Below are 13,581 nucleotides of genomic sequence, written 5' to 3'. Positions count from 1 at the left end.
CGCGCCTCCAGGGAGGCTGTGTACCTGTGAGCTGCTCCCGGGCGGCCGTGAAGCTGGCGGCTTGTGAAGGCGGTGTTTTTCCTCTCCAGAAGGGAGTCTCTGCCTCTTCCACCTCAATTAGGATTGTCCGTTGTTGCAGGAGTTCCTCTTATCCAGTTTTCAGTTCTGTCTCAGGGGTAATTTTTCCACGAATAGTTGTAAATTGGCTGTGTCCGTGGGAGGAGCTGAGTTCAGAGTCTGCTTATGCCGCCATCTTGACTCCCCACCCCCGCCCCGTGTCTTGGTTAAAGTTGCCTCAAATACTTTGGAAGTAGGCAACTCAACATGCAGTGCTGTAAAGTGGGGGAATCTGTATTCATGGTATTTTGACCATATTTCAGTTCAATCTTAGTCCCCACGCCCAGTTAAAAAATGGGAAGGCAATGCAAAATGTAATGAGTCTGCCCCTCTATCTGTGAAGACATCTCTAACTGATGTCTGTTGGAATAGAAAAGAAGAAAGCAACTAGACCCAATTGGCAAAATCACCAATAAAATAGTCATCTTCAGCGTTCACAGTTATTTACTAGAAAAACTTACTTCAAGTTTTCTCTGAATAATGGCACCTTACATTTATATAATGCATTGTTGTCTAAAAAGCACTTTTACGCTGATTTCAACAATTCTGTTTACAAGCGAGGAATTTGAGGCTAAGTAGCAGTGCTATTGACTCCTTAAGTTTTTATGAACTTACTATTAGTTTCCTACAAAGACTTAAAGACATAAGGTACTAAGTGATGTTGGGAATTAAATCCCTAAAAGGTGACTAGGGGAAGGAGGCAGGCACACACTATGGATACAGATATAGACTGCTGAGAATTCCTTGGAACTGTGTGTGTTTGGGGGTGGGAGGTGGGGGGGTGGGAAAAAGCAATACTACATTTTAGCAATTTATCAAGTAAGGCTTTGATGTACTTACCAGTAATTCATAATATACTAACGAATTCACTTGAGCTTTATTTTCTGGTAGTGCTGATAGATTTCTATTTATTCAACCATTTGTTCATTCATTCAAAATGCATGTTGTGCATTTTGGCTTAGCGGTTAAGTGCTTGCGCTCTGCTACTGGCGGCCCGGGTTCGGATCCCAGGCGCACACTGACGCACCACTTCTTCGGCCATGCTGAGGCCGCGTCCCACATACAGCAACTAGAAGGATGTGCAGCTATGACATACAACTATCTACTGGGGCTTTGGGGTGGGGGGGGGAAGGAGGAGGATTGGCAATAGATGTTAGCTCACAGCTGGTCTTCCTCAGCGAAAAAAGAGGATTGGCATGGATGTTAGGTCAGGGCTGATCTTCCTCACACACACACACACAAAAAATGCATGTTGAATGCCTACTATGTATCAAGCACAATGCTAGACACTGGGAATACACCAATGAAACATGGTCCCATCTCCATGGAGCTCACTATCTAGTGGGGAAACCAGACAGGCAAGTGTAAGGTGCTATGAGACTATACAGGAAGGGGAAGGACACACAATCCAACCTTGTGAGGTTTTGCTAAAGAAGATAATACCTAGTCGCTCAGGTCTCAGCTTAGGAGTTAGCAAAGCTAGGAAGAAGCAAGCTTCCCTAGCAAAGCTAGGGAAGAAATGGAAAGACAAGTAGAAAGTCCTCAAAGTGAAAGAAAGCAGGGCATTTCTGAGGGACAGAAAGTAGTTCAGGATGTCCTTGGAGTGTGAGGAGAGGGATAAGAGGTAAGACTGGAAAGGCCATCAGGTTAGAGTTTACCTCAAGTCATGGGTTTATCTAAGGGATTGACATGATCAGATCTCTTTTGTAAAGATAGGGGAAATGGGACTCAGAGAGGATGTCTTTGGCATACTGCTGAGATGACAGGGAAATAGCAGGAGTCTGGAAAGAAGCAGACAACTGAAGAGAGATTTAGCAATTGTGCAAACAGAATTAGTGACTGATGAGCTACATGGAGTGAGGGAGAGGGGAAAATCAAGGATGATTGCTTCTAGAAAGGTATATATATACTTCTTTAATTAATTAACATTAATTAATTATATTTGCTATGGGGGCATTCTCATGTATCCCTGGAACTAATATTGGAAAACTCAAATTTTGAGGGTAGGAAACATGAAGAAAGGGAGACAGAAAGTTGACTCAATTTATCAATACATAAACAACATTCCAGGTGATTTATCTTTTATTAAAAGGAAATTCTTCTGCATTTAATTAAAGATTAAAATAATGTAAGATATTTAACAAAGGTCAAAATAGTGTAAGGTAAGGGCCAGACTGAAAACCAGATTATGAAGCTTCTCTTTTTATTACTTTACTTACTGAGGCATTGATGAATTTACTTCAAATCTTTCTTTAAATTAAAAAGTAAGTGGAGAACAAAACAGCTCCTAAATTACACTTAGCTTTCTTTAGCGACATGTTAATTTTGATTACAGCTGAAGTTCACTGATTCTTTCAACATTTATTAAACACCTTCTCTGTGCCAGGCTCCTTGCTGGGTACCGTAGATACAAAAACTAAAGACAGGGTCCCCACCCTACAGGAGCTTAGAGTTGACTAGGGAAGGAAAGTAAACAGACAATTCGAATCTAGTGCAGTGAGTGACACTTTGGGCATACACAGGAGCGGGTTCCTAACCAGGGATGGGTTGTGGCTGAGGTCTTCCTGGAAAAACTCTTACTGACTCTTGAAATATAGGAAGTTTAGACAGAAAAAGGGTAGGAAGTCAGCAGAAGGAGCAGAATAAGTAAAGGAATGACAAAGCACGATATGTTTGGGAACTGCAATTACTGGTGATGTTCAAAAGTTGGGTATGACTTAAGGTGTGAGAAGATCTTAGGCTGGAGAGAAAGATGTGGGGATGGCAAAGGACTCTGTTTGCTAGGCTAAAGAGTTTAGGTTTTATCCCAAGGTTATGAGGTACCACTGAAGGATGAGATTTGGCAGTGACAGAAGATTCCAGTTTTAAAAACTTGTCAGCACTGTGAAAACTGGATTGGAGGAAACTAAGATTAGAGACTGGTTAGGAGAGGTTGCAGAAATCTAGGCAAAAAATGAAGAGGCCTGAACAAACAGAGGCAGAAATGATGGATGAGTGTATAGATTAGGAAGACTTGGAGATTGATTAACTGTTTGAGGATCTAGGTAGATAATGGTGCTATTTATTCTGATGGAGAAAAGAAGAGAAAGAACAGGTTTCTCCTCCTGGGATTGAGGGTTGTTGGCAGGAACTGCAGGGGAGGAGAGAAAAGATGGGGAGTTGACTTTGAGTTTCAGACATGTTGTTTGATGTACCTGTAGTAGAGCCAAGGGGAGATGACCAGCCGGCCGATCAACTTTGAATTATGGCCCTCTGGAAAGACGGTGGGGCTAGAGATACAAATTTGAGTTGTATTAGTTTCCTATTGTTGCTGTAACAAGTTGTCACAAATTTAGTGGCTTAAAGCAACACAAATTCATTCTCTTATAGCTCTGGAGGTCAGAATTATGAAATGAATCTTAGGCTAAAGTCAAGGTGTCAGGGTTAGCTGGTTCTTTCTGGAGGCTTCGGGGGAAAATCTCTTCCCTCACCTTTTCCAGATCCTAGAGGCTACCCACATTCCTTGGCTCAGAGCTCTGCATCACATCACTTTTTCTCCCTGTTTCTGTCATCACATCATTTCCTTCCGATTCAGACTCCTCCTATGTCCTTCTCATAAAGACCCTTGGGATTACATAGGGCCCACCTGGATAATGCAGGATAATCTCCCATCTCAAGGTCTTTAACTTGATCACATCTGCAAAGTCCCTTTTGCCATATAAAGTAACATTCACAGGTTCTGGGGATTAGGACACGGACATCCTTGGGGGCCATTATTCAGCCTACTACAGAAGTTATGAGCATTTAAGAGCCATGAAAAAGGATGAAATTGTTTTGGAAAAGTGGGGAATGAGTAGAATACTGTCACAGAACCTAAGGGAAGAGAACAGTTCTGGGAGGGAGAGATATACTGGTCAAATGCTGCCAAGAGGTTAACCAAGACAAGGACTGCAAATTGTCTGCTACTTTAGCAACTAGGCCGTTGTAAGCACAATGTCAGTGAAGTGGGAGGGGTGGAACCCAGACTGCACTAGGTGGAGGAACAAATGGAGAATGAAAAAGTGAAGACAGTAACTAGAGGCAACTCTTTGAAGAAGCTTAGCTATGACAGGAAGAAGAGGAAAGAGAGCAACAGTTGAGATGGACATGAGGCAGAGGGGTGGGAGGGTTAAGGATGCTTAGATGCTGAGGTGAAAGGGATAACACAGGATAAGAGTTTGAAGGTGTATGAGAAAGAGTTGTGAGTTCCCTGAGAACAGGACAGAGTTGGGAGGAGGAATCCAGAGAAGAGGCAGAGAGAAAAGCATGGGATAGGAGGAATGCCTCTGCTGCAAGAGGAAGGAGGCGAGGATGAGGGCAGATGTAGAGCAGCCAGCCATGGTAGGCTATAGGTTGGGGAGGGACAGGTGGCTAAGGTGATTTTAGACTGATGTTTTCTCTGTGAGGCAGGAGATGAAAGTTCTGTCTACCAAGAGTGAAAGGAAAGAAGTAGGACGCTTGAGAAGAATAGTGAAGGTTTGAAATGGTTGTGGGGATGAACGGAAAAGGCTATGACTGGGAACAGGCACAGGCACAGTGGTAGAACATTGACAGGGCTGGGGCCATCAAACTGTGTTATTTGGAAGTGAAAACAAAACAACAGAAACTAAACTCACAATGATAAAGAAGGGAAGGATGATCAATTTAAGGCTGCAATTCTATAATAGAATAACTTCAACGTATTCTGAACTAAGTATGAGGAGGAGATCTGGCCAATTTTCTAAGTCTTCAAACAAGATGTAAAGTTTGGTAAACTATCTTAAGTCTACCATGGTTTGAGTCACACACCCAGCAAATTTGAAGAAATATTTTTTAAATGTGCAATCCACTTCAGAGAGTCATGAGTATTTCCATTATGTAGTTTTTATTTTAGACGAACATTATTGTAAAAAAAAGTTCACCTGGAATAAAATCCATGTTTTTAAAAAAAACACAGCATCAGTATCAGTACACAGTTAATGAATTGGCTTAAACAAGATTAAGCACATAGACAGGTCCACTTTATCTGCAGGAGCTTTTCACATTAAGCTGTTGGAGCAAAAATAAAACAGGCTGAAACATACACAGTAGGATAATTCTATGGAAAAAGTAGATATTTCCCATTAGGGGCATGGTTTTAGTCAAATAGTTTATGGTATTTTGCATTAAAGGAACTGCAGTGTCAGCTGCAAACAAAATAAAATCCATCTGTAAGGCCATAGGGATGAATTATAATAATTAAATTCACATTTTAAAAAAAGGTAAGAAAATGAAACAAGAAGTTCCATTAGTTCTTGGCAATAAGAAATGCAATTGCATATGGCACAAGCATTTCAAAAAATGAAGTAAAATTTGAAAATATTCCTAAAATAATTGTTTGCTAATTTTCATTTCTATAAATTTCAGTCATTTAGGTTTTTTCATAGTGAACATAACACCTGTTAATTTTATTAGTCTAAAAAAAAGACTTGATTCTACTGTAAAATTGTGCTAGCATTTGAAATTTTATTAGCATATCCTGTCCCTCTAGATCCCTCTAGGACAAGGAATTTCATTTTTAGACATTCCTTTTTCCCCCCTTTCTTTGGATATAACAAGAAAGAAAAAGGAATGTCTTTTCTGTTAAAAGAAAAATTCTAAAAAACCTGATGGTAGAAATGAGTGCTTAAAATCTGAGATAAGTAAACGAACATAATGAAATGCTGTTTTAAAATTTTAAGCTTAAAAGCTCATCTTTAAAGATTAAGACTACATTTATAAAGAAATCTAAGTCATGAACTAGAAAAGAGAGTCTGCTTAAATGTATGTTACTGTTCACAGGAGAAACTTTATAAGCCTTAATACAGATTCTCAGCGTTCAGAAACTGTAAAATGGAGTTATAATCTCTTGTTTAGAAATTTCTGCAAACATTTATCTATATTGCACAGCTAAATTTATTAATGGAGACAGAGAGATAATACTTTTTTTGCACTATTGGATATGACATGTATGTTCTATTCTAATCTAAACTACCTCCTACCTTTCCAATGATGCCTTTAGTTTAAAACAAAACATATAATCTAAATTGGGTTGGATGTGTAAAGGCTGGCTCACTGTTTTTCTACCAGATGTTAGAATACTAGTTAGCTAAATGAGGTATAATTAAAAAATAGTCCTTCAAAGTAAAGAGTATAGTCTTCTGAAAATTTATAACAAAGACTGCACAAAATATTTATGTAAATAGTAAGAAACCCTGCAGCACCTCCTAACTGATGCACAGGTGGATTATTTTCTCATAATCTGTCTGAAGTAAAATATAGCTAAAATAAGTTCCCAGTGAAACGTTTTATAATCAACTGATTCACATGCTACTTAGTTACAGCACATTTTCATTGTCTGATACCTTCAGACTCTATTTGAAAAGGTCTATTCCAATCATTGTCAAAAATTAGCACACTGATAATAAAGTGCAGCCACTAAACCAGTAATACTGCTGCAAAAATCTTCATGTACCTTATCCATAAGACCACAAAAATGTTCACACAAAACTAGTGAACAAAAACTTTTTCAGTTTCAGCAGGGAACAGACAATTATCTGTCACTAAATTCATCTACACGTAGAAAAAATAATGCACTATATGTACATTATTAAGCAAAGTGGAATATTTATTGGGTCATTTACCATGCAGAAAGTGAATTTCCTATGGTCTTAGCTCAAATTATATACAATTTAGCAAAGCTAAATGTAAGAAAATAGCAAGAAGAATTTATTTCTATATAACAGAGCATATTCCCCCAATTTGCTGCTACTTCAAAGAGCACTTTTAGACTCATCTAATTTTTACAGGCTCTTTCAAAGGGAAGTTCATGGAGACTAGTTATTAACCCATATAAGACAACAGAAGAAAGAAGGAAGAAAGCAAAGCAAAGCATTCTGTTAAAAACAAAACAAAACAAGGCTAACCACAGAATATGTCAGTTTTGGTTTGCAGACAACCCCTGAGATATAAACCAAAGTGTTAAGACACCAAATAGTCAGAGGTAAATTACTAAGAGAATTACATTCATACATGGTGTCGTAGCACTTGCCTTTTAGAAAGTACTTTGTTACCATCCAGAAAGCTTAACTGCTTGGATCTTTTTCAGAAAATTAGTGAATACAAGATGTTTCTAAGAAATTACTTTTTCTTTCCAAAAACGTATCTAATTTTAAGATGGTAGACTTACAATCAACTTTCAGTCAAGGAACTACTGATTATACGAGGACACCAACAGGTGCCTTTAAGCCTATAGGGAAGTACAAAAAAAATCAAAGAGGGTGAAATTTGTCAACAATAAGTTTAGTGTATCCATCAAAAATAGCTCTGGTATACTTGCTGCCACTAAATTGTGCATAAGTTTTCAAACAAGTCATAAAGGTTGACTGATCCAAGCATTCGAATGAGACACCTTAATTTGAAGCAGAATTCTGTGGTAACAAAGCAATCCATTTCCACTTTCATCTCGCATTCTTAACTATCAAGCATGATGGTAACCTTTGTGAAACAAAACAGGCCTATCAGGAAGAATAATTATTAACAGAATTCATTTCCCTAATCACCTCTTTATTACTCCCTTCTGTGTTATGACACTGAAGGCTAGAATAACAGCAATGACATAATGATTTGAATTTGGCACGTAAGTTAACACTAAACACTTTTCTTTTCTTATGTAATGGTTTCATCTACAAAAGGGATACCAGTACCAGTGTTTGCTGAGAAAGGCAGCTAAGCTTTTGGTTGGCTTTGGCCCAAATGACTGGACCAAGTGCTATAACAATGAACCTGAACAGATAGAACTGGGTTCTACACATTCAACAACAGCTGTTTTAAAACCTTGCTCTAATGAAAAGGCAAGACTTTTCCTAGAGGCTGCACTAGGTCTAATTACTTTTATTTAAAAAAAAAAAAAAAGCCCAAATAAAAACAGAACAAAAATCATTATTTTCACCATTACCAAGGGCTCTCTCTATTAAATTTACATCAACAAGTTCATCTCTCTCCCTATAGGTAAGCTTTCTGTGAACTGTAATCTAAATCTAATTCTTGTTAACTCTTGCAGTCAGGGATTATGGTAGAAATTGGGTATTACAACTAAACCAGCAAGCTAAGGAGTGAACCTAAGAAAAAATATATTACATATGCTGACGTGCCAGAACCACAATTAGATGATGAAATAAAACCCTAACTGGCACATCTCTCTACCTATGTAAAATTTCAGCTCAAGAAGTTCACAATTAGAAGCAGACAACAATGTTCAAATACGTTATGTTTTAGATAACTGAGTGGTTACAATAGGTCAAACATAGAAAAGAACAGCAAATACAAACCCCAGGAAAAGTGAGATGAAGGTGATTTCCAAATGCAGTTTCTATAGATTAGACAGAGGTAATCAACTGAAAAAGTGATTTCTTCAGCTACCCAGACTCTCTGACAAAAAGGTCAGGAATGAAGCAAAGCTCTAAACAATCTGAAGAAATAAATTGTGGCCTCTGATGAACAGACGGACATTTTTAGGAATTTTTAAGATAAAAATTTTATCAGAATTTAATGATTCCTATTTAAGAAAATCATAAATCAGAGCCCTTAAATAAATGCTATTAATGCAATAACACTTGGCCATATGAACCAGACAAATGTCCTTTAATTTTAGTACATTAACCTCTGCTTTAAATGTTCTACTCTTTTTTCAAACATCCCCAATTGCACAAATTTGTCTAGAATTTTATGAGACAAAGTGTGCACATATAAGTCTAAGATTGTGCTCTAACAGGGAAAGGCTAATACTGATGTGCAAAGTGAAAAAGAAAGATAGTAGCTTCTGCAACAGGCAATAAAACAAAGAAAAAACAAGTTAATTCCTGCATGTGTCTCCACTTCATTGCTTCCACGTTTGAAAAAGGAGCCTGTTATCTTGATCGGCCATGAGGCTGGAATCCACTTGGCATTCTGTGTTGAGAGGTCTAGGTTCAGTGGTGCTCTCAGCAGCAGCCAGGTGGTATGATTCTGAGGCTGGGTGACCTGTGCTTTCAGAGAAGCAGGAAAGGGTCCTCTAGGTGTGCTGCAGTCTCTCAGAAAGAGTTCATCAAAGTAGCGAACAACGGAAGAAACTGGTCTTCTTTGATCGGTTTTCTGTTATTTTCACTGGTCCACCTCCCCCTGATGAATTGCTGTCATTCTAAAAAACAGAAGATAAGTTACCAAGGAAATAAAAGTTTCATGGTTTGACCCCAATTATCTAAAAAATAAAAATACCAATCCATATCATAAATGTATATGCAGTAGTATTTTATTAGAAAGGGAACTAGTTAAGCTCTGATGTTATCTGTTTCTTTGGAAATGGTGGATTAAAATGAGAAAACTGTTTTTAAGATAGCACCTTTCATATTAATAATATATTAGATAGGAAGCTCCTATTTCCAGTTCAAAGAAATTATAGCCAGTGGAATGTAAAGTTTCAAAGGTAATGATGGAAACAATATTAAGATATTGGTATAGGCAATTCTGTTGTCAGAGGTAAGAAAAGTTGGTAACATAAGGTATACAATTATATCCAGGATCCAGGTTAAAACAAACTTTCAAGGTTGTCCTAATGATTCATCACTGAGATCCTTTCAAATTTAAGCAAACTTTAGCAACTTCAAGATCATAATTTTATATAGATATAAATATCTTTCACATGAAAACTGAACTAGATAATTTTACAGCAAAAATTTAATTTGTGCCATTATTATTTTAAATATTCTGATTAAAATTCAATTAAAGACCACTTAAAGAGTCAGATAAAAGAACTGAAACAACTGCAGTTCAGAAATAACAAGAAACAGAAGATAACATCAATATCAGAAGATAAACTGAAGAAACAGAAATAAGAATCAAAGTTCAATCAGGTGAATATGTGAGGCAGGAAAAAAGAGTTAATGTGAATATATTATAATCAAGTCTATCCTTTTAACCAAATAAACATCATAAATAAGAAAACAAATTTTAAAAATAGCGTAAAAATAAAAATTTTGTAATACAAACCATTTTTCTGTTGAGTTTTGTCATTATATCTCGTGCAAGTGTAAAAAATGCCTAAAGGTAAACCAAAAATTTCATTATTACATATTTATAATATATTTTAAAATAAAAATATAAAATTTTTTCATTATTTCATTATAAAATATAAACATATTACTTCGAAGTTTTTAATTGAGAAAAGAATATAATTATAATCATAGTATACTCATAAATATTGTATCTTATTTTTCAATTATATCATAAGCATTTTCCAGTGTTATCAAACTGTCATTCATGCATTCATCAAATATTTTCTGCACATACTATCTGGCACAAGTTCCTCACATGACACTTGCTGAGCTATGGAGAACCTCCTCAGTACACCAGGAGCACCTGCGGGGCAGAGGCTCTGTCTAAAAGCCACCCCCACGTTCCCAGAGCAAGACACAGTGCCTGGTCTAGGAGATGCTGAATATCTGTTTAATATTATGTATTAACCTATAGCTCTAAAATCTGTTTTCACAAAAATCTCTACCTTTTATTCTCGACCTCCTCTCTTTCAAATTGTTTTCACTCTCATACCTAAGAACATATAATCTTCCTGTCTTAACACTCCAAAAGCCCGATAGTTCCTACGTTCAGCTAAATTCGCCACAGAGGAAATCAGTTCAATTGGAAGCAGGACAAATCTGATTAATCTCAATGACATTTTATGCCTAGTGTCTCTTGACCCCAACCAAACATTTTTTAAAGCTATCATCCCTACTTTGTTTCTATAGACCCAAGACTCTTAAAGCTTCTTCAGTTGTGTCCACGCTAAACCCACTGTTACGTCAGTCTCTTTGTTCCCAACCACTCCTGATGCCCTGAAAAATGTTCAGCAAAAGGATTATTTCCAATCAAGTCAAACAGAAACAATATGATGACTACTATTATCACTCACTGTCAGTGTCCCATGTCACACTGGTCACCTGTGAGTCTAAGTTTCTACATAAGCCTATCCCAGTTTTTATGAGGCTAACCACACTAAGTTAAAGCTCTGGGAAAATTGCTAACTTCTGCAGAATACCTGGCCAGAATAAGTAGCTCGGGCAACTCCCAGCTCTGTATTTCCATAACACAATGTTCTCTCTAAGCCACAGCTGTAATCAGGGTGCAGGTACTAACAGAGACCTAAGCCTGCTCCACTAAGCCAGGGTATGGAGTTCATTCTGTGGGAGCAATCCTAGGTGGGCCATCTCAGTGACCAAGCTTTTCTCCTGTCTCCACCATTACAGCTGACTTAAGAGGCTCCCCTCTTTCTGATGGAAGGAAATCCTTCTGTGGCAAGCAGAAGGAAGGATTTTTCTGCTTATCTATTCTTGCATAAATAAATCAGAAGATGCTTCCTGTTTCCTAACACCCAGTAGCCAACCTTAAAAAAAAATAGTGTTAGTTGTTTACAACAAAGAGAAAATTTTGATCAATGTCCACTAGCCAATAAAGTCATTTAAGTCTCGATTTTTAGCCATTATGTTATGGTGAACTGTGAGGATCCTAAGAGTTTAAACGTTTATGAAACCATCAGTATTACTGTTAAGTGAATTACATGTACTAACACGTATTTTTATGATCAGTTTCAAAAATGTTTTTAAAAAAGAAAACATTATCGACAATTCTGCCCTTGGTGAAGCACATCTCTTCTTAAAAGACTTTAGATGATCTGGTTTTCTTTAACAGTTAACTTACTGAAAATTTATTAAAACTACTCTCTGATAAACACACTTTCTTATTTCTACTAAATGCCACTGTGTTACAATGTATCATGCTTCATCTACTTCAATGTGTACACTAAGGGAATTTGTTCAATAAGCTAACAGTTTAATTCTCTCCTGAGAGAGTACAGACATGAAAGTAATCACGCCTCTCCTGCTACAGGCTACTAGAGGATGACATGAATGATGATAAATGAGCAGAAGACACCGAGCTTGGTTGGCTAGAACAGGACTTCCAGCTTCCCAAACAAAGTGCACACTGAACTTAAATTGAACTTACACTTCTAACTTCTGTTCAGTGAATCTTAATTGAGCAATCTAATACATTCCATGTGGAGGCTGGGCGCTAGAAATTCAGCCAGACTCCACGGAAAAGTCAGAAGCACAAAAGTTCATACAATGGAGGTGGAGTTCACACAACGCCTTCACTAAGTCAGAAGGAACAAGGCTTTGAGAGTTGCTTGAACACAGGCCCCTAAGCACTGGTGCTTCTACATAACAAGTGACCAAACATTGCTTTCTTACCTCTTCTACATTTGTACTGGATTTTGCACTTGTCTCCAAGAATTTAATCCCATAGTCAATTGCTAACTGAAAGGCAAACAGAAATATTTAAATTCAGTGCAAGTTGCTTGACTATATAAAGCATCTATATTTTTTAGGTTTTCAAAGTTCAAAAAGCAGAGTGTCTAGTTCAGAACTTCTGTGGCTCTCAAATTTCTTTGCTTTCTCCTATTGTGGTTGGAATTTAGATATCTAACTTATTCATCATAAATAAAATGGCACAACTTCCAGTCAAAACACAGTCTAAGTACGTCTCTTTTTTTCTAATATACTTTTAGTTCTCTAATATACTTACAAGAAAAACTAGGAGACGGACACCCATCCCTACCATTAACTTTGGATTCATTTGCTCCTTTTATCTGCTCCTCAAGTAAATTCTCCCACAGTTACTATGCTGACTTTTAATTATTTTTTAATAAATTGGTGCATAATAGAACAAAAGCTTAAAATACAAAGTACTCATTGCTTTGTTTCTATGGATTGAGACAAACTGAATTCTTCCATGTTTCCATCCACTCCCAAAGAGTTCTCAGTTCATTTACAATAAGTACCAAGAATAAGTGAATGTTTTTAGGGGAAAAAAGTTTGCGGTCAGATTGAAAAACAGAATGCACTTTGCATGATTCGCTAAAAAAGGGGTAAAGTAAAATTCTAAGACTTAAAAATTGAAGCCTCTAAGTCAATTTAGAAAATTTCATAGAAGTAAATATGTACATATAATAAACTCTTTACAGGACACAAAACAGAGAAATGCCTAGAAATGACCTATAAATGACATCCACAGCTTGATGATTTACAAGGAGTTTATCCATAATGACCTAAATCTAATAAGTAGTAAAATATTCTTAGAAAAAATTAATGAATTGGAAAATGATTACTATTGAAACTTTACCTATCCATTACTTTTTTCAAAGAGAATGAACTACTTCTGCTTCAAAACTGGGCATTTTCACAGAGCTATGGAAGAAACAGCCTAAACTCTAAGCTGCAGGAATCTTAAAAAGGACCAATTTGTATCTCCCAGAAAACAGCAAATTCCTTAGGAATGAGTCATGACTACACAGTATATGGCATTGGATCTCGAATACTAATTCACACCATTCAAGTATGAATTACATCTCTTTGTTGT

The 13,581-nt window shown here is 37.0% G+C and overlaps 1 protein-coding gene across 1 annotated transcript in view; it reads right to left on the bottom strand.

The window, feature by feature from the left end:
- Positions 1-4,978: 4,978 nt before the first annotated feature.
- Positions 4,979-13,581, bottom strand: part of RAB8B (RAB8B, member RAS oncogene family) — a 67,000-nt gene continuing 58,397 nt past the window's right edge. Inside the window, exons 6-8 of the mRNA XM_004421665.3 lie at positions 12,414-12,479; positions 10,159-10,209; positions 4,979-9,310 (exon numbers count right to left, since the gene is read on the bottom strand). Of these exons, the coding sequence (XP_004421722.1) occupies positions 9,218-9,310; positions 10,159-10,209; positions 12,414-12,479 (210 nt within the window). The 3' untranslated portion in view covers positions 4,979-9,217. The remainder of the gene's footprint in view (positions 9,311-10,158; positions 10,210-12,413; positions 12,480-13,581) is intronic.

Source organism: Ceratotherium simum, chromosome 3 (genome assembly GCF_057802395.1).
Source record: "Ceratotherium simum simum isolate JZ-2026a chromosome 3, ASM5780239v1, whole genome shotgun sequence".
Classification (NCBI taxonomy): domain Eukaryota; kingdom Metazoa; phylum Chordata; class Mammalia; order Perissodactyla; family Rhinocerotidae; genus Ceratotherium; species Ceratotherium simum.
The sequence above is the reverse complement of the archived record's forward strand: the minus strand, read 5'-3'. Positions and strand labels throughout refer to the sequence as shown.